Source organism: Tursiops truncatus, chromosome 6 (assembly GCF_011762595.2).
Source record: "Tursiops truncatus isolate mTurTru1 chromosome 6, mTurTru1.mat.Y, whole genome shotgun sequence".
Classification (NCBI taxonomy): Eukaryota; Metazoa; Chordata; class Mammalia; order Artiodactyla; family Delphinidae; genus Tursiops; species Tursiops truncatus.
This window is the reverse complement of record NC_047039.1, coordinates 62,980,660-63,005,767: the sequence shown is the minus strand read 5'-3', so window position 1 is coordinate 63,005,767 and position 25,108 is coordinate 62,980,660. Positions and strand designations below refer to the sequence as shown.

Here is a 25,108-nt window from a genome sequence, read left to right as displayed (position 1 = left end):
GAGGAGGGCTGGGGGGAACATCGCCTTCCTACAGCAGCCATCAGGTTCTAGGGTTGAGCTCGCTTCTCTGCTGACTTGGCCCCTCTGGGGGTGTTTGACATCCCTCTCTGCATGGCATCATCGTGCATGCCTCCTGCTTCCCAAACTCCCTGCCCTCCAGCTCTTAGCGGCAGCTAACTGATGGGAAGGAGGTTGAGGGTCCAGTCCCTCATTCTGGTTCTTCTGTCTCCTAACGCACTCACGAGCAAGCCTCAGCCCTCCTTTCCACATTCAGGAAAGTGTGCACAGGCTGGCTGGCAGGGAGGCCCAGGTGAAGGTGAACCATCAGGGCAGAACTGGGAAACCTAAAAGTCTCCGTGGTCATCCTTAGCATAGAGCTTAAGGAAGTCGAGTCTGGTTCGATCCTAACTACACCATTAAATAGCTGCGTCGTTTCAGCCCAGTCACTTAACCTTTCTGATGCTCAGGTTCCTTATCTATAAAACTGGAACACCACTAAATGTAACTGTCCTACAGCTCTTGTGTAGTGAAATGGGAGAGGGCACATAAAGCATTTTTGCACGGGGCCTGGTCCATAGAAAGAACTCAATAATACTAGCCCTTGGTGTCATTTTTATCCTTATGCTTGTTGAAGTCTGAAGTTGTTTAACATTCTTCTACACCGTCATCAAGTTTCGTGGAGAGTTAACAGCTCTTGAAAAAGCCGAAGTACTTTAAAAACATGCAGCATCAAGTCTGTGGAGCACAAAGCCTGTACTAACAGTGCATCCTTATTTATTAAGCTTGGAGATGTTTTTTCCACCCTGGCCAAGAAAGTCATTAAAAACTAAAACAAGTCTATGGCAGGTCACTTGCCTTTCTTAACTTTTCTGCAGAAGAGTCCACCTTTCTCTAATCTGACTTGGTGCATCAAAACGAGTAGCAAAAGGCTATTAGTTGCGGTTCTGGCTGGCCTGACAGGTTCCTTCTAAAGCAACAATCGAATGAATATTCAACTTCTCTTCATCTGTGACCTCCTCGCCCTGGCCCTCAGAGCTGAAAATAACCTGATCATTTTTAATCAGTTTGTTAAACATTAGGCAGCTTGCTGATTTGCTTTTAATCACATTCTGCAGATTTCTAGGCATTAATCTGATGTTTATTATGAAAATTTCACATTTGTATTCTGGGGATTTTTTTTAATAAAGAAAAACAATAATAGGAAATAATCAGGGCAGATTGTGTGCATTAGGAGCGTGCGAGAAGTATTGCAGGTGTGTGTGAAACCACCAGCACATGAATTCCCTGTCACTGTTTTAAATTGGATTTTCCTGTTATTTCAAAATGGAAGCACATGCGGCCTTGCCGCTAAAGAATATGGTCCTAAAGTTGCATCCAATTGTGGATGAATTCCTCTCCTTTGCCTGTTATCCTCACTAGGGTAGGATCCTCTCATCCTTCAAAAGCAGAGGGTAATTACATATAGTCAGCCTAGGGCTCTCATGAATCTCTTTTTCAGATCGGTATTGGGGGTAGCCACGTAGGACCATTTAAAAAATGTTTTCCGGGCTTCCCTGGTGGTGCAGTGGTTGAGAGTCCGCCTGCCGATGCAGGGGACACGGGTTCGTGCCCCAGTCCGGGAAGATCCCACATGCCGCGGAGCGGCTGGGCCCGTGAGCCATGGCCGCTGAGCCTGCGCGTCCGGAGCCTGTGCTCCGCAACGGGAGAGGCCACAATAGTGAGAGGCCCACATACCGCAAAAAAAAAAAAAAAAAAAAAAAAATGTGTTTTCCAAAGAAAATCAGAGGTTATTGGCCGAGCACTGTTTTTCCTAAAACTGTTCTGTTCATAGGAAAGGAGGTATAGGTGGGAAGCAGAGGAAATACTATAAAAAAATAGAAAAGAAAATACTCTGTGTGGAACATCTTTGAATTTGAACAGTTTGCCAGCCTCTCTCTCTCTCTCTCTCTCTTTCTCTCAAATATGGAACAAGTCAAGAAATTTCCGAAAACATGACCCTAGTGTCAGTGGTGATTGACATACAGCCTTTTGAAGGTCTCTACAGTATAATGGTACCTTTAGTAGTGACGACTGTGGTCCTCTCCATCACTACCACCACCCCACCCCACCTCCTCCATGAATCCAAGAGGGGGGCAAGAGAGATACCTTTGTGGTTCCAGGAGTGCCACCAGCAGCCATGTCTCAACAGTCTTCTTAGAACAGGCACCTTCTCTCTCCCGCTCTACTTACTGTTCTTTTTCCCCAGGTTGAATATGTGATCAAGTGTGACATGTCAGCTCTGCAGAAGATTCTGTATCGCCATATGCAAGCCAAAGGGATCCTCCTCACAGACGGTTCGGAGAAAGATAAGAAGGTACGTTGTGGAAGATGTTGCAACTCAAGGTGCTGTCATGTATCTTCTTGGGGCTGTGACACTGGATACTCCTAGGAAACATCCCTGCTAATGCTGATTTGTCGAAGCCAATTACTGGGCTTTTTCTGGAGCTATTGTTGCTGCCTAAGAAAATCTCTTAGCCTCTTACCTGCAAACTGCATAGGAGCAGTTAGAAACGAACACCATCTTGGTGTTCGTATCACCAAAATAGTTCGCTATGCTCGTGTCAGTTCTGCACGGAATATAGCTGCCTAAGGGTGTGGTGGCATTATAGAAGGTTTCACAACCCAGTTTCATTCTCTGGGCATCTGTTCCATGTTCTAGGGAATAGACAGCTGTGAATCCTAGCGAATAGACAGTTATTTCTCAAAGCCATCCACTGGGCATAATTCCCTCCTCAAGGATAAGTTAGTCACAAGGAAGATGTTATATCTAACTCAGAAACAACTATGTAATAGTAACAGGAACTTTGGACCACAAGAGGTGTAGGTTACCGAGAAGACCTATGGCCCTTTGCTGTTTCTATAGAAGCCTATTTTTTTTTTAATGGGAAATACCTGATCAATTAATAACTTCTATTTTCACTCTCCTCTACTTGTTCTTAGGGGAAAGGAGGCGCTAAGACACTTATGAACACTATCATGCAGTTGAGAAAAATCTGCAATCACCCATATATGTTTCAGCACATTGAGGTAAGTCTGCGTTCTCTGTCGTGACCCTGATCCTTACTGTGCTATTCCTACTAATACTATGCAGACAATTTTTTTAATAAAAAATAAAAGAGCGTTAAAACGTGTGGAAGTTGAAACAACATGGCCTGATAGCTTGAAGAGCAGAATTAACAAACATGAATTTTCTAGTTACGGATTCTCATTGGCACCAGACACTTGCGCATCTGGAATTTTATAACCAGGAGTTTCAAGTAGTGAGAAAATGCTGTAAGCTATGGCTCAATTACGTGGGTTTGGGTAGGTGCTGTGATTTGCCTTGTTATAGTAGGAGCTCCGAAATGGAAGATAATGATAAATACATCCAGCTTCCTCAGAAGGATGCTGTGGAAAATATTAAAATAATGTATTTATACCCGTTGAACAGAAGGATGTTCTCTGTAAAAGTCACTGACTTTAGTCTGTTACTTAGATTTGTATTTTTTCCTTTCTGGCCTCTTTCATGACAGTGTAGATACAGGCTTTTATCCTGAGGCTCTGGTCTCTAGGAAGCTATTTTTAGGGGAGAGGACATATTCTGCCCTGTTCGCTACATGCGAATGAGTTTCCTAAAGTTGACAATTTCACCCCAGTAGGAGCCATTGACTTGAGCAGGAAGGAAAAGGAGCCACAATTGTAGCCTCCACTTTTCAGTGTTGCCGCAGATGCACATGGTCCTGGCGACAGTTACTTGCCAGGGCACTGCTTACTTTCCACTACAGATGAGAAGCAGGCATGGGGCAAGTCACTGCAGGCTCCGTGTCGGCACCCGCTTATTAACAAATAAATAAATAGAAGGTTCTAGGAATTTAACTTTCAGGAGCATATTCCTGGAAATGAGACTGAAATATTCTTGACTTTGAAGATTATTTTTTTCTTCCTTCTTTTTGGTAATCGTGCTTGTTAGGTGACAGTATATATCACACCTCTGTCCCTGTCCCGGAGTCCTATCCCACCTGTGGTGGGAAATCAGAAAAACTCCTGACACTGTTATTGCCTCAGGGACAGGCAACCCTTCCTTCATAGAGTAAAAGGCCCTCAATATAAGTAAAATGACAACAGTAAAAGGAAGGAAGGATGGATGGAAGGAAGGAAGGAAGAAAAGAAAGAAGGAAGAAAGGGAGGGATGGGAAGGTCCCACCAACAAGCCTGTTTAGACACATCGTGGGAGAATCCACTGTGTGGTAATAAGTCTATACCCCAGGTCACTTTTGACTGTGACTTGGTGTAAGTCACTCATAAGTACTTGACTTGTCATCAGATGGTAATAGATTATAGGACTGGCAGGAGGATAAACTTTAAAAAAAAATAACGTATGAAGTGTCTGGTAAACCAATAATGTGACACATGGGCTGTAAGGTATCCATGAGTTAGTGGGGGGTACATGTTGGATCAGAGGAGCCCCCCCCAAAAAAAAAAAAGATCTATTGATGAAAATGGTCGGGGTCATGTCAGGTCAACCTGTCACCCACTATCTTATTTTTCCTAAAAATAACTTTAAGATATTTACTTTGTAAAAGTATAGAGGAGTTTGAGGACTTAGAAATTATGAAAATTAGGTGTCAGTCTTAACTTCATTTTGGTTATCGTACCAAGATGAACCTCTGAGACACACTGGGCCGTGTCAGGAAGGGAGAGGTTGTCAAGCTTCTGTCTGGAGCACCTGGGGAGGGAAGGGGGGGAATCAAAGAAGCTATAGGTCCAAGTAACATGTCCTCCTTTGCGTGCACATTGACATTTTAAGTAGCAGTCAATAGAAAGAGAGACTTTGATTTGCAATTTTTTTAATGTAAAAAACTTTCAGGAGCACATTCCTGGCAATGAGACCCACAGTTATTTGCAAAGGTATCACACTTGTGAACCAGAGACGGTGTGTGCGTTTTGCTTTTGTCTTCGTTTTGTTTGCTTACACACCCTTTGTTCATACTACTTCATACTAGAAACCTGGTCTCTGGATTGGGCTCACTGCCTCCCTGGGGATCTTCAAACCAGAGAAATGAAAGCAGTGTTTTTAAAATGCTGCTGATACCTGACCTTATCACCATCTATCAACACATACCATCTGAGAGATGGATGAGACCCAAATCTCTAGTCAGGAATGGCACCTGTAGAGACGAAAGGGTAGGCTTGGAGTCAGGGTAGGGTTTTTAGATGAGGTCCATTGGCGTTAATTTTGCCGGCAGGGCAGCATCCGGAGGGGCTGGGCCTGCCATAAATGATGAGCATGTTTGGGAGCAAAGCCCAAAGGGAGGATCTGGTCCCCTTGGAGGAAAGCTTCAGTGATCTGGGAAGGAAGGGGAGCAGAGAAGGGAGACAGCTGGTGGTTAATGTGAAGGTGTGACGTGCTCTCCTCCCCACAGATGGTCTCCCTTCCCATAAGGAAGGAATGCGAAAGTCACATGGAGAACAGCAACTTATTTCTTCCACAGAATCAGTGAGGAGGGAATTCTGTAATTAAGTTCTGTGTTTTAAAAGTGGAAGCCGGTCACCTGAGGGGTGGTATACATTTAGAGCCTTATTTATAATACAGAAAAGCACAGTATGGAAGGGATGTTAGGATTCCACCAAACTAAGATTTACAGTATGTAGTACATAAATAATCATTACTTTTACTGTTAACTATTTCCACAGTGTATTTATGTGTATATATTAATCTTGATTTGCTTGTACGAAGCTCTTCCTCTAGTCTAGACTCTAAGCTCCTTGGGGTAGCGACTTCATTTTTTTCTGGATTCCCAGTACCTGCCTACCACAGCCCTGGGCCAGTCAACACTTAATCACTGTTTGATGAGTGAACTAGCCCTATCATCTCAGTATGAGAGTCTAGAGACTTGCAGACTTACGGCATACGTTTCTGGCAGAACTATAGTCTGAATTCAAAGACTTTGAGTTTCTGGTTCATTGTATAACGAGTGTTTTCTTACTTATTCATTATCTTATTTAACTGTGCTCTAGAAATAGATAGGATGACCTCACTAATAGAATAATCATTAAGTTAATAATTACAGATCCGTTTTTGAGAATCATTTTCTTCTCTCTCTTTTAAAGGAATCCTTTGCTGAACACCTGGGCTATTCAAATGGGGTCATCAATGGGTAAATCTTAATTTTTTTTTCTTCCAAAACATAGTTTGTTGGTCCTCCCTAACTTTTCCCTCTGAAGTGTTTCCTATCACACAAATACGTAACTGGCAGCCCCCTCAGCCCTCCTCTCTCCTCAGCAGAGGGTACAGAAGTTGTTAACCAAAATGATATCAGCATTCCCTTTTACTTTACTGGCATAAATTACTACATGCCTTGAGCAAGTGGCTATTCAAAGGACATAGATCTCCTTTAGTAGACTTAACAGTGTCCTAGTGTTCTAAAAACGTTGTCAGAGCTTCCAAGGGTTCTTATAACCAAGAGTGTAGCTTGAGCTCAAAGCGAGTTTACCATAGGAAGTCTCAAGTTGATATTCAACATTAACGTGTATGAGACGAAAATGTCTCATCTGCTATGCGTATATACACCTTGACAGTAATTTGTTAGCCTATGGTCTGTATAAGAAATAATTTTTCATTAGCAGGTGGACATTGAAGAGGTGCATGCCTGCAACACAACAAAACCGAAGGTTGCATTAATAGAAAGTCTCTGTTTTGCTTGTGCGGCACCAGGGAAATTTTTATTATTAGGATAAAGGGGTCAATTCTTGGATCCCAAGGGCAGACTGTGTTGCTCTCCTTTGTCTCTCCTTTTCTCCTTTTCTCTCGGTCCTTTGTTCACTCCGGGTGCCGTCAGGTTGGCCAGGGTTTTGCATATTGAAAACATGGCCTCAGGGGGTGTTTGGAGGACAGTCTCACAGTAGGCGATGGATGTTGGGAAGACTTACACTTGAAAATGTCTGTTCTGTGTGTCAGAAAATCAACTACCAATGATACGTTTCAGTATCATAGACTAGACTGCACATGCACTGGGGAGTTTGCCCAACAACATCACCCCTACAACTAAGTTTTAATAATATGACACATCCCTGTTGATAAAGAGGAGAGTGGTTTCTTGTGGAGGAGAAGAACTCTAACTCACTAACATTCTTCTCTATCTGACAGCACTCTATCATCGTGTTTTTTAATGTGAATTTCTGTGTAAGCCAGGATTGTGTCCCTTCCCCAATCCATTCTTCACTGTGTACATGGTGATCTTTTAAAAAGATGTCATATCTCGTCACCCCCCTGTTTAAAACCCATCATTGGCTTTCTGTTGCACTTAAAACTAAAACTAATAGAACCCTACAGGATCTGTCCCCCCCCCCACCTTCTTCGTCTCTGCTCTCATCTCCCAGCATCCCTCTCTGCCCCCCAACTTAAGCCACACACACCATTTTTTCAATTCTTTAGACTCACCAGGCTCTTTTACTCCTCAGGGCCTTTGCACATACTCTTTCTGCTTCCTGGAATCTCCTCCTCTCCAATCCTAAGCCCACCTTTTTCACCTGGCTGCCTTTTGCTTATTTCAGGTTTTAGCTAAACTGTTAGCTCTTCAGCGGGTCACCTTTGATGTTCTAAACCAGTGGCTGCCAAATTCTTTTCTGCAAAGGGCCAAATCTCAAATGTTTGCACCTTTGCTGGCCAAAAAGTCTCTGTTGCACCTGCTCAACTTTGCCATGGTAGCTTGAAAGCGGTCCATAGGCAAACAGAAATGAGTGAGCCTGGCTGTGTTCCAATAAAACTTTATTTACAAAAACAGACAGCAGTCCAGGGGCTGATGTTTGGCCAAGCACTGCTCTAATGTAAAGAAGATGTCACATGTTGCTATGAGCGCTCATAGCAACTTGCTATTTTTCTTTTTAGGACTTATCACAAGTTGTTAATTACCCATTTGGAAGGCAGGGATACTATTTTGCTCATACACATGCCCAGCAGTGTGCTTGGCACGTAGTAGGTGCTCAGTAAGTATTTCAATGAATCTTAAGTGCCCTAAATTAGTAATTTTATGTACTTAATAAGTTAGGGATTTAAGGAAATGACAACATATACATATATGCATGTGTAGGAAAGACAGAGAGAGGGAGGGAGAGTTGAGAGAGTCCAAGTATTAGGTTTCCTTTTCTTTCTAGAAACTGTCATCATACCTAGAGTATATAATATACTTTTTATGGGTTTTCTAGAAATATAGTTTATTTTTTCCATGCAATAGTCTCAGTTGCTTCGGAGTGGGTACTCATTCACTCATTCATTCATCCATCCATTCATTCTGTAGTTATTTATTGAATGTGTCCTATGCACAAGGCACTATATGAAAAGCAAAGCGCTACTGGCTCCTTCAAGAAGACAGCAGTAATACTGTCTTCTTGTTTTGCATTTCTGGGTTCAGGGCTGAGCTGTATCGGGCCTCAGGAAAGTTTGAGCTACTTGATCGTATTCTGCCAAAATTGAGAGCGACTAATCACCGCGTGCTGCTTTTCTGCCAGATGACGTCTCTCATGACCATCATGGAGGATTACTTTGCTTTTCGGAACTTCCTTTACCTGCGCCTTGATGGTAAGTGTGTAAGGAATTAGGCTCTGAAGCCACACAGCCCAGAGTGCAGGGATCATGGGCGCTCAGATCGAATTCCAGTCTCCCCCAAAAGGAGCAGTAAAATTCTTGAAGATTTAACTAGCAGGGTGGGGGGCAGCTTCTCTAGAGAGCAATCTTTATATCCTCCAGCTTAAAGTAAGCTGAAATCATTTGTGCTGCTGTTTATCCCACGTACAAACCAATACAAATGGACTTAGGATCACTGATAAGTACCACAATTAAAATAAGCCAAACTAAACTAAAATTGAAAAACTCTCCTTGCCCTTAGGCTTGTCTGTTACCTGTGCACCATATAGAATATTTTGATAAGCCTTTAGCTTTCTCTGTGAAGGCATATTTTAAGCGGATAAAGGCTATGACTCCTTTCTTCAGTGACACTGTTGTAGTTCATTTAAGATGATATCTATCGTTAAAGCTTCTCTCTTTTTCGAAATAGAACATATCTACATGCCACGTTAAGAGATAGGGCTTCCCTGTTTCCTGGATCTTGCCAACTGTGTAGAGTATTGGCCTGATTTTAAGAGTGAAATTTAAATACCATGTCCTTAAAAAATTAGTCAGAAAATACGAATGGAAGAAAGTAGGAATTTAGGGATACTCCCTAAGTTGCTATATGATTGGGGTGGCAGCTCTAGCATTTCAGAGATTAAAGGTATCAAGATTTTCATACCATGGCAGGGGTAACATTTTCAAAGAGTAGTAAGTGGGGATAGGAGCTGATGTATAGCCCGGCTGGTGTTGAATTCCTGCATGGTGTTACGAGCGCCAACTTTTATCCAATGCAATATTCAAGTTATCGTCAAATGGGAAATTTAAAGTTTATGTTTCATTAAAAGGTGTTGTTTTATTTTCAATCCAACATTTTCTCCCCCTTTTGCCGTGAATTAGATATGACTGGATATTTACCAACCTCGGACCTGCCATATGTTCTCTTACTTGAGTTTTTAAGTGAATTCTCTATATGGTGTAACTCTTAGGGCCTTATTAACTTTTAAATTAATTATACCTCTGACAGACTTGATTTTTTAAAAATCTTTTTGCCTGTCCTCCTTAAAGTCACTGAAAACAGAGGAATGGTTAAGTCAATGTTAATTCTGAATTCATGACACAGTTACGTCAACCACAGTCTGTCTTTTGGCAAATCTGCCTTGTGTCTCATCTTCTGACCTGATGCATTGGTTCCTCCCTCTCTGTGAGGGGTAAGTTCAGCCTTCCGTCAGCATTCTTCCTTTGAAAGGCAAGCCCTCCTTCACTGCTGCTTGAGTGAGGGGGGCGGCGGCCAGCTCTATTTTCCCTGGATGTACAGCCCCCCACAGGTGTCCTGTAGAACTGTTGTTTACTATTCTGTGGCATTTCGTTTGGAATCTCAGCTCTCTTGGGACTGTGACCTTGGAATGTTCGAGTCTGGGAAACTGGCAAGAAGTGATTTCCTTGAAACAAATCTCTCTAATGTGTTCTTACCAGCTTGAGAGAGTGTCTTTATTTTTATTTAATTTTTAAAAATGTTTTGGCTGCGTTGTTTTGGCTGCGTTGGGTCTCCGTTGCGGCGCGCGGGCTTTGTCTAGTTGCGGCGACCGGGGGCTGCTCTTCGTTGCGGTGCACAGGCTTCTGATTGCAGTGGCTTCTCTTGTTGCCAATCTCGGACTCTAGGCGCCCGGGCTTCAGTAGTTGTGGCTCGTGGGCTCTAGCTCGCAGGCTCAGTAGTTGTGGTGCACGGGCTTAGTTGCTCCACGGCATGTGGGATCTTCCCGGAGCAGGGCTCAACCCCGTGTCCCCTGCATTGGCAGGCAGATTCTTAACCACTGCGCCACCAGGGAAGTCCCGAGAGAGTATCTTTAATATTCTGTTGGTTGCTGTCCTTATTGTGATAATCATAATAGTCATAAAAGCTAATGTTTATGGAAGACCTACTACATGTGGGATGCCAGGCTAAGCACTTCATGAGCATTATTCATTTAATTTTCTCAACAAACAAGCTTCTGTTATCCCCTTCTTACCAGGTACGAATATGATCCCATTTAATAGATGTGAAAACAGAGGTTTAGAGAGATGAGTTAACTTGTCATAGGTTACACATGAAGCAAATGGTGACATCATGTTCTAACTTAGATGTCTCTGATTCGAAATTAGTTTAGAATCAGTTTTAGCAAATCCAGCAAGATTTATTCCATCTCTGAAAATGCAGCTTACTTTCCTAGAGACATTTGAAGACTGATTTTGAACTGAATTCAAAAATTGTAAGTTGGTTGATTGAAAATGACCAGGCCATTTCAAGAGAATGTGCTGCTCACTGATCCTACCATCAAAGGCCTTACCGTTAGGTTGGAGGAGGCAAGTAAACAAGTTCCAATAAGTGTTACAGATGCCATCGAGAAGGCTGCATGGGCTTCTACCTGGAAGAAACAGCAGCCATTTGTTCTGGGGTTAGAGAGAATTGATGGCAAACAGTCGACATGCACATGGATAAATTGGTACACACACTGCCAGCTGTACCACCCTCTTAACCCAGTTGTTAAAATGACTTCAGATTTTCATTGCTGAATTTGATGTCCCAGATTTTTGACCTCAGGGGAAAAAAAAATTTGATGACAGTAAAGTAGATTTTTTTCTGCAGAGATTATGGTTGCATGAATAGATTTAACTACGATTCCATTATAGTCTTTGTTTTCACCGGAAATGATTTTTGAGTGAGAGCAAGTGATGAAGTTACCTCCCAGAAGACAACATTTTCCAAAAGCAGCTGAAACTAAGTTAAAGTGACTAATCATGAAAGCCAGGCAGTGTGTTCCTTCTGGCAAAATCTGCAGTTTTCATCACAGTTGCCCTTATTATTAATTGTATGCTTGGTTATGTTCTACATTAAAGCCTATAAGAACATGGACTTGATACACTTTAAATCCTGTGCCCACCTACAAACAGCATTTCTTTGGCTGGGGCTAAACCCTGACACGGTAGTTTGACTCTCCTTGAACAATGTCCCAAAGATTGCTGATGAACAGCAGAGATCTTGGCTTGGGGAACCTTTGACTAATGGAAATGGTAGCCCAGCAAATTCTGAACCTTGTAATAAGAAATGCCATAGCTTTGCATGAAAAGTGACTCAATCGTATTTTTTCCTGGCTTTATAATGTGTCAAGTTCCAAGCTACATATATGATTTAAATACACACCAGATAATATGGTCCGTCTGTTTGCTTGAAGTGTCTAGCATAGGGCCTAAAAACTCTTTTGACCAGATAATTTTGATATCCCTTTTGTTTTTCAGTGCTTTATTTTTCATTTAGTGTTATTTCATCCCAAGTAGGCGTATCCACTAATTCGTTTTATTTATATCTTAATGCATGTAATTGTTAACTGATTATTTTTCAGTTCAGTGGATCAAAAGTGAACTTCTACCCTCTTAGTATATAGATGCACAGTTTTTGTACCCTGATGTCAGAAAATAGACACAGTTGGTTCCTCGTCCCTCAGTATCCAAGGTGGGGGCTTGGTTCCAGGAACCCCACAAATACCAGAATCTGCAGCTGCTCAAGCCCCTGATCTAAAACAGTGTAGTGGGACTTCCCCGGCAGTCCCATAGTTAAGGCTCTGCCTTCCAATGCAGGGGGCGCAGGTTTGATCCCTGGTCGGGGAACTAAGATTCCACATGCCGTGCAGTATGGCCAAAAATTAAAAAAACAAACAAACAAGCCAAAAAACCAGTGTAGTATTTGCATGTAATCAATCTATGCGCATCCTCCCATATACTTTAAATCATGTCTAGATTACTTATGATACCTAATGCAATGTAAAGGCTATGTAAATAGTTGCTGGTGCTTGGCAAATTCAAATTATGCTTTTCCGGAACTTTCTGGAATTCTTAATTTGGAATTTGGAGTACTTTTGATCCACTGTTGATTGAATCCCTGGATGATGCACAGCCCCTAGGTACAAAGGGACGACTATACCATTATCTCTGGGAACTCCGTCTTTCCCCATTTTGGAAGTGTTTGCTTTTTTTTTTTTTTTTGGTTTCTTTGGCTTTTCCTTCACTTTAAGGCAGAGGGTAAATATGTGAACCAGTAATCTATGTGAGTAATTTTTTAAAAAAATCATTGCACCTGGGCAAATGATGTAGCAAAATGGGTTCATGATAGACCAGCACGTGTCTTCCATTAGCATCGTGAGCAGATAGTTTATCGTGATCTCAGAAAGCCAATTCTGAAAATAAGAGAAAAAAGGGCACCACTTGTTTGAAACCTCGTTTAACAAAACACATTTCACGTTCCTCCCCGCAAATCTAAATTCTTACAATTCATCATTGCAGGATTTGACCAGGTTGCAAAACTTGAAATCTGATTTGGAAAGTAGAATGAGCTCTAAAGAACATTGCTTCATTGAATGGGGACTCCCAAAGCCCCTTGTTTCTAATCCCCGTTTGCTGTATTCAGGAATGTTCTTTTTCCCTCCTCAGGAGGGTACTTACTGTTTTTATTAATATGAAAAACAGATCTCCCCATGTTTGGGAACTTGAACCTCCACAGTAACTCGATTCCATTAGCTGGAGTCACTTAGATGTTTTAATGCTCTGAAATAAATTTTCAGTATATTTTCATCGTTAAAAAAAAAACACCATGTAGAAATAATATTTGTACAACAGGTGGTTAGGGACTATCATGTAACATACATATATATGTCCCAACAGCCTAAGACCTTTTTCAGAACTCTGCAGCTACACTTTTCTGGTGAAATATATTCAGATGGAATATGGTAGGTTTTTTTCCTTTCCACAATGCAGTTCATGAAATGGCCAGGTAAATACATTACAAATACATTGTATGTGATTGAGGGGCTGATTTGGGATGCAAGTCTGGGTACCTTGGTGCCCTAAAAGTGAGTACTATTCTCTGGGGTTTCATACTCTCTGCTTATTCACTGTTTCGGAGTCTCATCAGATACCATGGGGCGAGCCATCGCCAGGTGTATTACATGCTGCTTTGTATGGTTATAGTTTATAACACAGCGGAGCAGAATGTCAACATGAGAAACCAACTGAGAGATTCCTTTTTTTTTTTTTTTGAGTTATTTTGGCTTCAAGTCTTGCTAACAAGGATAAAAATATTCCATTCACATTTTATGTTTTTACCAGCCGGATCATGCTCAGTAGCCATCTGAATGGTAAAATACAGTAGAAATAGATTTACTTTTGTTTCCATTCTCTTGGGCATGAACAAGTCCTCACTCTAAAGCCTATTGGCAAAGTAGCTTTAAGCCATTATAATCAATCTTTTAGGCACATGTGTGTGTGTGTTAAATTATTTGGTGTTTTCAAGCATAAAAATAAATTCAGAGGGGGCTTCCCTGGTGGCGCGGTGGTTGAGGGTCCGCCCGCCTATGCAGGGGATGTGGGTTCGTGCCCCGGTCCGGGAGGATCCCACATGCTGTGGAGCGGCTGGGCCCGTGAGCCATGGCCGCTGAGCCTGCGCATCCGGAGCCTGTGCTCCGCAGCGGGAGAGGCCACAACAGTGAGAGGCCCACGTACCGCAAAAAAAAAAAAAAAAAAATTCAGGAAATGTTTCCACCAAGTTTTAGGTTGACATAAGAATGTTATAGGATATGTCAGTTTCACAGTTGCCCAGTCAGAATGTTTAAACTCTTTTCAACATTTTGGAACAATGAGTAGTAGACAGAGTATTCCTTCTTATTTAGAGAAAAGTCTCTCAACTATCTCTCTAATTTTTTTTTTAATTGTAAGATGTTCAAAGTTCCTTTCAAAAGTGCAAAAACCTTAGGGGATTTCCTCACCAATACTAAGAGGAGTCTGAGTCTGTTTCTCAAGGAAGTAGGCCTTTTTGTCTAACTCTGTGACATTTTCAGACAGGAGTTAATTGTCAAATTTATTTTTCTTATCCCCTCAGGCACCACCAAGTCTGAAGATCGTGCTGCTTTGCTGAAGAAATTCAATGAACCTGGGTCCCAGTATTTCATTTTCTTGCTGAGCACGAGAGCTGGAGGCCTGGGCTTAAATCTCCAGGCAGCTGATACCGTGGTCATCTTTGACAGCGACTGGAATCCTCATCAGGTGTGCATGTCTCTGACTTGGGTGCCCAGGCCTTCCTTCCGGAGAGGAACTGAAAGACTAGCAGTTCCCTCCCTCATATACATTTATGGGGCAGAGCACATTTCTAAACGAGTGGACCATTTCCTCAAAGGGAAAATAGCCCAGCACATTATTATGGCTGTTTTCTTATCTCCCTTGGAACATAGATATTGAGATCTCTTGCACACGCCTTTGGTGTACCTTTGAAGAGTTCAAGTTTGGGGGACAAAGACTCAAGTTTCTGCCTAGTTTTAAGCCATCCCCCCACCCCCCTACCCCATCTCCTGGGATTGCCGCTGAACAAAGCATATTTAGTTAAGGATAAATCAAAAATGTTCCAAGGGCTTCCCTGGTGGCGTGGTGGTTGAGAGTCCGCCTGCCTATGCAGGGGACGTGGGTTCGTGCCCCGGTCCGGGAAGATCCCACATGCCGCGGAGCGGCTGGGCCCGTGAGCCATGGCCGCTGAGCCTGCGCGTCCGGAGCCTGTGCTCCGCAACGGGAAAGGCCGCGACAGTGAGAGGCCCGCGTACCGCAGAAAAAAAAAAAAAAAAAAAATGTTACAAGATAAAAACAACATAAAACAGCTAACATTTATTGGATCCTCACTCTATGCCAGCCTCTTTTTTTTTTTTTTTTTTTGCGGTTCGCGGGCCTCTCACTGTCGCGGCCTTTCCCGTTGCGGAGCACAGGCTCCGGACGCGCACGCTCAGCGGCCATGGCTCACGGGCCCAGCCGCTCCGCGGCATGTGGGATCTTCCCGGACCGGGGCACGAACCCACGTCCCCTGCATAGGCAGGCGGACTCTCAACCACCACGCCACCAGGGAAGCCCCTGTAATTATTCTTTATTATGTTGAATCAAAATTAACACACATGGATGAAATAGGGTTTATTTGACATAGGTTGACAGATTGAAGATACAGACCTTAAAGTTGCTAACTGGAGGTCGCTGCTAAAGTCAAAGATAGAACATATGAATGTAGGATTAGCACTAAAACCCCTCGGGATTATCAAGACTCTCATTCCCAAACTGTTATGAGAAACATGGGTTGGCACTTTATTTTATTCATTTTAACCCATGAAGCTGGAGCTGTGTTGTTATTACAGAATGGTCAACCACACAGTTACTTTGGAGGTCCTTTTCTCAGGCTGTGTTCTTGTCTTCAGCTATAATCACACCTAAATCAGTATGATGGGCTTTCAGACCACGGAGACCTCAGAATTGGTGAATAATCCATTCAGTGATTACAACGCTTCTTTCTTCGTCGTAATGCCTCCCCCCCATTTTTGGCTTAGGGGCCCACAGGCTTACCTTGCGTAAACTTCTTCAGCCTAGAAATAGTCATTTTTGCTATTTTTCAAATAGATAGATCATCTTACATTAAAGTTTTTTTGTCTTGTTTTTTGGGTTTGCTTGTTTGTTTGTTTATTTTGGCTGTGTCGGGTCTTCGTTACGGCCTGCGGGATCCTTTGTTGAGGCATGCGAGATCTTTCGTTGTGGCCCACGGGCTTCTTTCTAGTTGTGGCGTGCGGGTTTTCTCCCTCTAGTTGTGGCACGTGGGGTCCAGAGCACGCGGGCTCTGTAGTTTGCTGCACGCAGGCTCTCTCGTTGAGGCGCACGAGCTCAGTAGTTGTGGTACGCAGGCTTAGTTGCCCCGCGGCACGTGGGATCTTATTTCCCCGATCAAGGATCAAACCTCCGTCCCCTGAATTGGAAGGCAGATTCTTTACCACTGGACCACCAGGGAAGTCCCTAGATAGATCATCTTAAACATACCAAAAAAACACCACTGCTGCCACCACCACCAAAAAAAAAGCAAAAAACTAATTGCTGTAAGCACCCAGGGGTTCAAGAACTTGTTGCCCTGTTGGTAGATGGTCCATGCCCTCTACTTCCTCACCTGGCATGTTCTGCCGCCACCTGTGCCTTAGTGTTTTGTAGGTTATCAGCATCTTCTAGGACAGGGGTCAGCAAACTGCAACCCAGGGCTGAGTCTGGCCCGCAACCTGAGTTTGGACCACCTGAAAGCAAAGCATGGTTCTCACATTTAAAAGTATAAAAATGTAAATTGCAAAAGAAAGAAAAACGATTACCAGCCTCTTGGTGAGAACAGTCGCTCAGTGTTTGCTCTTGGCCAAGATAGCCTGGACTGTTTACCACTGGGCCCATTCTGGAAGCAGTGTGTGACCCCTTTTCTAGGAAATAATCAGGAGGTTGATGACACAGAACTTGCCAGCGTGGCTGCTGCTCAGCCGTTCTGGGGAAGATGTGTGGAGAGAGATGACTGAGCTCAGGGCTCCAACAGAAAATGACGTTTAGGGTTTCCACGCCGCCCCCGCCCCCCACTTTGGATTTTAATGACCCACCTCACTTTCTCCTCTTTGGAAAATAATCTAATTTGGATGAGTCCCAGCTGTATTCATGGTTCACCTCTCCCATATTTATAGTCACTTCTTCAAATATCTTCTGAGGAAAACCTTTTGCCTAATTAGTCATTTAATTGTAAAGGTCCCTGCAGCAAAGACAGGTCTCCTGGGCAGACTTCGGCCTGTTGTCTCCTTGTGCTGTCTAGGTGACCAAGAAACTCATCTGGTCAAGACGATGGTCTTACAGCTGTAGCAGGGTATCAGCTCTGTGCAAAAGAGGGTGCCAGGGATGCAGGATGCAGGGGACAGACCTTTGCCCTAAAGATGTACACGGGTCTAATGGGGGACGCATGGAAACAGCTAATTAGCATTGGAGAGATCATCACCTGGACCAGAATGAACAAAAGTGATGTACCAAGAAGTTTTTATGGCATAGCCTTAAGATTAGGTAACTCTGCTTCATAGCTTTATGACGGTTTTTATTTAAAGATTTCATTAAAACCTTATTTTTTTATTATAAGAGTAATATACATTCAAAGCAGAAAAAAATTGCCAAACCACATGAAAGTAAAATGAAGAAAATTTAATAACACCTATAATCTTAATACCTGCAGATATAAACATTATTAGCTTCTTGGTATTTGTCCTTCCTGCCTTTTCTTGGTACAGATAAATGTATGCACATAAGATCATAATGTACATACTCATATATAACTTGTAGTTTTCAGTTATTATAGCTTTATGATGTATCATTAAGTTTTCTAAATGAGAGTATAATTGTTAATGTACTATGTTGTATATACATAGAGTAAAAAACTGTAATTTATTTAACCAATCTGTTATTGTTGAATGTTTATTTAATTCTGCTTTTTTAAAAAAACATTATAAATGATATATAATGCTGAGAGGTACATCCTTACTGTAAGTCTTTGTGCATATCCATGATTATTCCCGTAGGATACCTTCCCAAGAATTGAATTTCTGAGTCAGGGGCCATACCCAGTTTCAACACTTTTGATACATAGTGCTAAATTTCTATGCCCCCAAAGTTGTCCATTTTACTACTCCGCTAGCAGTCTTTTCATTCCCCGAACTAAAGATTGAGCCTTTGATGGAATTAGATCCCAGGAAATTTGCTACATGGGTAATCATTGTATGAACAGTGTGTGTTTATGTGTATAATGTATGTGTGTATAATTCAGCAATGTCTTAAAAATCACCTTTAACGCCTTCCTTTAACCTTGCAACTTAGGGTTAGTTTTAGTTAATATCCAAGTCATAATTCTGACACCAAATTTATTTTTATTTATTTAATTTTTTTTTTTAGTGAGGGACAAATCTGATAGTGAACCTAGGGACAGATTACACACACACACACACACACACACACACACACACACACAAACACATCTTGAGACCTGGATTTCAAAACCTGAGGTGTATTTCAGTTGGCTAATTTGAACCCAGTCTCCCTCAACTAGGAATGACCTTGAATTTTTCTGAAGAAGGTAGCTTGTATATTTTGAAAGTGTAAGCAGAATCTTGCATTAGTGAAGGTGGGTTAAAGAACGCTTCCATAGTTCCCTCTTGGGTGTGTGACCTGTCTGCTAGGCTAATCCAGGCACAGTGGCCCTCAAACACGTGGTTTTCTCAAACAGGACCTGCAGGCACAAGACCGCGCTCACCGCATCGGCCAGCAGAACGAGGTCCGTGTGCTGAGACTCTGCACCGTGAACAGTGTGGAGGAAAAGATCCTCGCAGCCGCCAAGTACAAGCTGAACGTGGATCAGAAAGTGATCCAGGCAGGCATGTTTGATCAGAAGTCTTCAAGCCACGAGCGGAGGGCATTCCTGCAAGCCATACTGGAGCACGAAGAGGAAAATGAGGTATCCCAGAAAGCCAAGTCTGTGAAATCAGTGATCTTGTGTCTTGCAAGGCTTGGGAAGAACCTCTTTGTTCTTTAAAGAATTTCTTGGGCTGGGGTGAATTAAAATGAATGAATTAGCTGCTTTGTTACACCCCAAGCACAAAAAGCCTGTGAAACATCCAAACGAGTGTCTAAAAAGCAGTTGCTAGAGGGACCTGAAGGCTTGGCCATCCAATGCTTCCCTGGTTTCTGCCGGGAGGTGCAGCCTGCATGCTTGATTGTACTGTAAGTGCTGCCCTCTGTAGGCCAGATGCAGAACCGCAGAGAGGCCGCTTGCAGGAACAAAATTGCTAGATGAGACAACACAAAGCTGGAAGGGTCACTCCTTGCCTTTTCTTTCTCCATCCTTCAGAGCCCTTTGTCTCTATTGCCTTTTTATCAGGGATCACAGCACTTCAGTGTGTTTGTAGGATAAGCCCTCAAAGCTGTTTTTAGCTCTTTGAGTCATACTTTTACTGGAAAAGACTGACCTTAACCTCCACTCCAAATGCTCCTGTAAGAGCTGACCAACGGCTGAGAAAATTATTGGCTAAAAAAAAAATCTCTTTTTACTTGCCAACATTGTTCAAAGAGTGCATTGATTATGTTTCTCTCAGGGGATCTTTGGGTAGCTGTATTTTTTTAGATTGCCAGTCTTAGTAATTCTATACTAAATTTTCATCCCCAGATGGATTTGAAATAGATTAAAAGACATAGTTCTTATGTAGTCTAGAAAACTGAACAAAATACCAGTGCCAGTCCTTACCATAAAATTGGCTTGGGATGGACAAATTTGGTTTGGTGTGCCCATGTTCGTAAGTGGAAGAATGGGTTTATCTTATCTATTCATGTGGAATACTATTTTCATTGCGTACATTAGATATACAGTTGACCCTTAAACAACACAGTTTGAGCTGTGTGGGTCCACTTTCATGTGGATGCTTTTCTGTAGTAAGTACTACAGCACTACATGGGTCCAGAGTTGGTTGACTCCATGGGTGAGGAGGAACTGTGGAATCGGACAGCCGATTTACGATTTACATGTGAGATATACATAGATTAACCCCAGATGTTCAAGTGTCAACTGTAGTTTGATTTTGCCTTAAGTAGGATGTTTTTGAAATCTTCTATAAATTATAAACCAAATTCTTTCAAAAATCTCATGTAGTTTTTTTTTTCTGAAATAAGTGGAAATGTGAAGTAGTCCTTGATATTTAAAGTCATCCTGAAATGAATCTTTTTGCAAATTGAAGAGCGCTTTTCTGTCATACCTCTTCACTTGTCAGTCTTATATGTTTGATTAGTTATCTATTAGATTTCACTAAAGTGATGAAAAATGCATATGCACATACATTCACGCATGTTTTTAAAATTTTGATCTCAAATAGTTGACCACGTCTGATTCTGGAAGTTGAATATTTGATACAGATTCGATTCTCAAAATTGAAATAGTTGATACACATTTAGAATCAGATTTTCAGGTGATTTTTTTGGTTGGTATTTACACACATGGAAATTTAACAAATGAAATACTAGGGTGAGTGATATATACTGTCACAAAGCAGGTGTGGGCAGAGCTGATACCCAGCCAGGAGTCTCCCTGATGTTTTTGCTTTCTGTTTTGTGTAGGCCTTGTGAAGATAGTCCCCAGCCTGGTTTAGGGGGAGTGTAGGGTTGCCTGGAGCTTTCCAACCTTCCTAAGCCTCAGGGAGATGTTGATCCCTCCCAGTCCTGAGGGCCCCTGCAGGACATTTGGTCCGGACCAAAGGGTCCTCGATATTTGATCCTATCCAAAACCACTTGTCAGGGACCAAATATACTCATGGATGTTTTGGATGGGACCAAATTTCAAGAACCTTTCGGCGTGAACCGAATGTCTTATGGACATTTTGGACAGGACGGAATGTCTGCTAACCTTGCGGGCCACCAGGTGGGGCCTGCAGTGCAATCCGGCGCCGGTGGCTTCTAACGGTGAGCAGCCTGGCTGGGGCTCCACACCCCTTCCAGGCTCTCCGTGTGTCAGACAAATGTTATCATTTTCTGGATGGCATGCGTCCTGATATGAAAATGTTTGGGGACACTGATAGCCTGCAGTCAAGGGCTCTGGTCCTGAATGTCAGAGGCAGCATCACCATGGTTGACAGACCATGGAACATTCGGGCACAAGGAACCCAGGAAGATTTATTGCCCACTTGTTCTCTGTGAAGGCCAGGCCGCTGTAGACAGGCTTCTTGCCAGTTTACAAGAGCATCTTTTCATCTTGGGCTTGGGGGAAGTCCAACCCGACACTGTATAGGTGATGAGGGGATAACGTGGCCCTAGGAATAGGGTGGGCAGAAGCAGGACATCTTTTCCCCAGTGGATACATTAACCGAATTGTTTGTACCTTAAAGTCTCAGCCCACTCCCAGCTAGTCTATTTCATTGTCAGATGAAATGCAATAATGTGTTTAGACAGATTGCCTTCCATCTAGAGAGGAACTAGCATAGAAAGTTTTTCACAAGTAATTCTTATCTTGAGTCATCAGTCTTCACTTGATTGAATTGCATTCATTTCTTACACGGTGCGCAAGACATTATCTTGAGAGCAGGCAGAGTCGTCTCATTTAAGCTGCTAGGCCACCCGTCCTCTTTCTAGAACAGGTTGCCTTGTTTTGAACATAGGATTTGGGAAATTGGATGTTTGAAGTTCTGGGTTTCCCTTTCGTCCCTCTGCTGATACATCGAAACTCCCCATTTGATTTTTAACAAGCTCGCTCGACATACGATAAAAATAATTTTGGGCGGTAAGTTCTGTAGTATCTGCCCAACTTTTAGAATCTTTTTTTTAAAGTGTGAAAATCATAGCATAACATTTCTAAAAAATTTGAGAACTGTTGGTTTCTGAGGAATTTTCAGAGCCATAAGGTGCCTTGGTCTAACATACTGTCAAATGAAAATGTGAGGCCTTAGGTAGTTGCTTTCTCTACCTCATTTCAATGATTTTCATTAAGAAGAGTCTTGTGGAGGTTTTGTTATTGCTACCTTTTGAGTTGTCGTGTCCACAGCTCTAACATGAGCGTAACAGTGCCCACCGAAATACATATTAAACATATTTTAAAGGCTATGTATTCGACACACACACACACACACACACACACACACACACACATATATGTATGATTTTTATGGTCTTGCATGGTGCCTTGCCACTAAGTTTCACATACTCATGTCCTTTGTAAGGCTTTGAAAATAAGCATTTATGTTGGGGATAAGGTAAAGAATTAAAGGAATTAATATTAGGCCCTTTCTCATGGGGATTTCCTTATTTAAATCCTACATCTTCTCTGTGAAGGAAATGTCATGCCCAGTTTACAGATGAGGTCATTGAGGCGGGGAGACATAACTTGTTCTAACTTGTTCTAAAAGTAAGGGAATCAAGATACACCCCTGCCCCGAGAGAACCAGTATGTCTTAGAGAGTGCACCACCTTTCCTCCCTAAACAGATTGTGCTCTGGGAAGATGGTTTGAATCGCTTGCAAAATAATAATGGCAAGTACTATACCCAGTGACCCTTCTGTTTTCTTTCTGGCTTGAGAAATGGGGTCCCACTGGTCTGGAGGACTGATTCACCTTACTTATCAGTACCTCAGCCCAATTGTCCAGCCTCTCTCCGGAAGCCTGTTAAATTGTTCTGTTCTGGTCTTAACCCCAGGAAGAAGATGAAGTACCCGACGATGAGACTCTGAACCAAATGATCGCTCGACGAGAGGAGGAATTTGATCTTTTTATGGTAACGTTACAGAAAATCATGGAAACAAATGCCTCATTCCTCTCCCTCCTTTTCTGTTAAACACAAGATGTCTGGGGCCTGTGTGCCCTGGCCAAATTTCATTTGTGAAGCCGGGGCCTTTCCTTCAGTTCAGAGCCTGCAAATTGCATGGCTTTAGCCTGCAGACATATTTTGTTTGGCCCATGCCATGTCTTTTTTAAAAATTTCGAATCCGTTGCCAACGCAAAAAGAATCCTGATTTCTGGCTTCTCGTGAAAACTGAACATGGGCAGTAATACCAGGCCCACATCTCTCTATGGAAGCGTTTGGCTACAGCTTCGCAGCAGCTGCGTCCTCAGGACAGGCCATGTGGTCTACCTCAGACACCCCCCCCCCCCCCACTTCCAGCTCATTTCTGATCCTGGCCAGCATCCTTCAGGAAACCTGCCCTGCTCCTCTAGGTAGAGTTCACAGCTATTCCCTAGCTGCCTCCTTAGCAATCAAAACAAATATGCTTCCTGGGGGCGCAACAGGGGGGCGGAGAGCAACTAAAATGACATAGTCCTGCCTCTTGTTATTGTTGAAGAGAGTCTGCTTAAGCAACCTTCCAGATGTGCATCAAGGTGTAGACTTCACTTAAAGATCAAAACTGGTTGCATTTCACCGGTACAAAGCAGATGCAAAAGAACCTTGACATTTGACCGTTTAACATCCATGGTTTCAACCTTGACGTTCCAAGATACGTAGTCATCTGCCATTTTGCTGAAACCCGAATTTGATTATGTGTGTGGCCTGCCTCAAGGTCAGTAGGGAAGGGAGCAACCCCCTTGGCTGGTGAGGGAGGCCCTCAGAAGTCACATTTGACTGTGTTCTTAAGGCATTTGCTATAGCTATTTATTTATCTCTGTATGCACAACACTCAGAACAGTTTCTGGCACGTAGTAGTTGCTTAATAAATATTTGTTGAACGAATGGTGGCATTTGCAAAATTTCGGGCCTTGTGAGGAGGTCAGGATGTATAAAGTTGCAAGGCTCCCCCCCAATACCTTCAGTCATTTTGATCTTTCTAACATTTAGCCTGACCGTGGAGTGAGTAAATAAATGTGAACTGTAACTCTGGTGGTTGAATGCTGAGGAACCCCCAAATCAGAGGTCCCAAATTTGAAGCCCCCAGGTCTCAGATAAGTGATTTGCACGAGTGAAGCAAGTGGACAGGGGTGAGGGGATGGTGGTGAACAGTGAATGGGAGTTGCTTTTTCTCGGGGGGACAGAGCTGCAAGCCCCATGTAGCCAGAAATTCCAAATTTTCAAGAGAAGCTAGAAAGTGAGGTTTTTATATTCAGTCTCCGGACTTCAAAATGTTTGCAACTAAATTCAGTTTTTTATTAGTATTTAACACTTCAAGCCAAACAAAATACGACCCTGGGCCAGATAGGACCCACAGGGTTTGCATTTTCCACCTCTTTAGCCTAGGCAGTCTGAGAAGGGAACCCCAGCTGCATGGAGGCTGACGTTATTTTTGTGGTTTTGTGACTTTTGGGAACAATGATTGTGCTCACACACAGTGATTCAAGATAAAGGACATTTAATTCTTTCTCTGGAAACTTTTAGGTAGCCATGGGAATAAGTCCTACCCTGGGATGTGTACTTTTTTCCCCCTCCTAAATGAACCATCCTACCCAGCTAAGGCCATTTTGAAGAGAAATAACAGAAAAACGACTTTACCAGTATGTTCAACATAGGGTGTTCATAAAACCTAAATTTCTTAACTCATACTGCCAATCACCACCTTTATAGATTATTCTCTGTTTGGGGAGATTAGAGATACACGTAGGAAATAGACATCTTTTCTCTTTTTGAGGAACTTATTAAAATGTAGATGACGAGGGAACACCGAGGCAAGAGGCCCTCAGCTTCCCTGGCTGATCACTGATTGGCAATAATTCAGCACTGCTGTAGCCTCAGATACTCTCGAGGCCCTTGGAAAGGATAAGCTGTCTGCCATTATACAAATTAGATTAGGCCCAGAGATGGAGATTTCCATCAGCAGTCCTGAAATAAGAGAAAAAGAGTACTTCTCTTTTCTGCCTTTCCGGCTGGGTATCTGTAGAAATTGAAAGCCTCAGGGAAAAAAAAAATTGGATGTCTGGCCAAGGCACCGTCTTCTTTTAATTTGGGAATATCAGGCTTGGAACAGGTGAAGCTGGTTAGGGAATATACTTCTCTGTAGGCGTTTTGATTTTGTGAATGTTGTGCTTGTTTCTTAAAGGTTGGCTTCTCATTTCTGGATAATACAGATTTTCAGTTCACTTTGGTTTGGTTTGCTTTGTGTTGGTTTTTTAAAATCTTCTCATCAGCCTGCTGCCTTTGGC

The 25,108-nt window shown here is 42.6% G+C and overlaps 1 protein-coding gene across 6 annotated transcripts in view; it reads left to right on the top strand.

Annotated features, from left to right (window-relative positions):
* SMARCA2 (SWI/SNF related BAF chromatin remodeling complex subunit ATPase 2) overlaps positions 1-25,108 on the top strand; it is a 172,865-nt gene that overhangs the window by 79,786 nt on the left and 67,971 nt on the right. For all 6 annotated transcript variants that reach the window (XR_012332534.1, XM_019934753.3, XM_033858132.2 and 3 more), the window contains 7 exons: positions 2,246-2,353; positions 2,980-3,066; positions 6,130-6,176; positions 8,430-8,596; positions 14,532-14,695; positions 18,738-18,965; positions 22,680-22,757. Coding sequence is in view for 5 of the 6 variants with exons in the window: in XM_019934753.3 (XP_019790312.1) it covers positions 2,246-2,353; positions 2,980-3,066; positions 6,130-6,176; positions 8,430-8,596; positions 14,532-14,695; positions 18,738-18,965; positions 22,680-22,757 (879 nt within the window). In the remaining variant the exon portion in view is untranslated. The remainder of the gene's footprint in view (positions 1-2,245; positions 2,354-2,979; positions 3,067-6,129; positions 6,177-8,429; positions 8,597-14,531; positions 14,696-18,737; positions 18,966-22,679; positions 22,758-25,108) is intronic.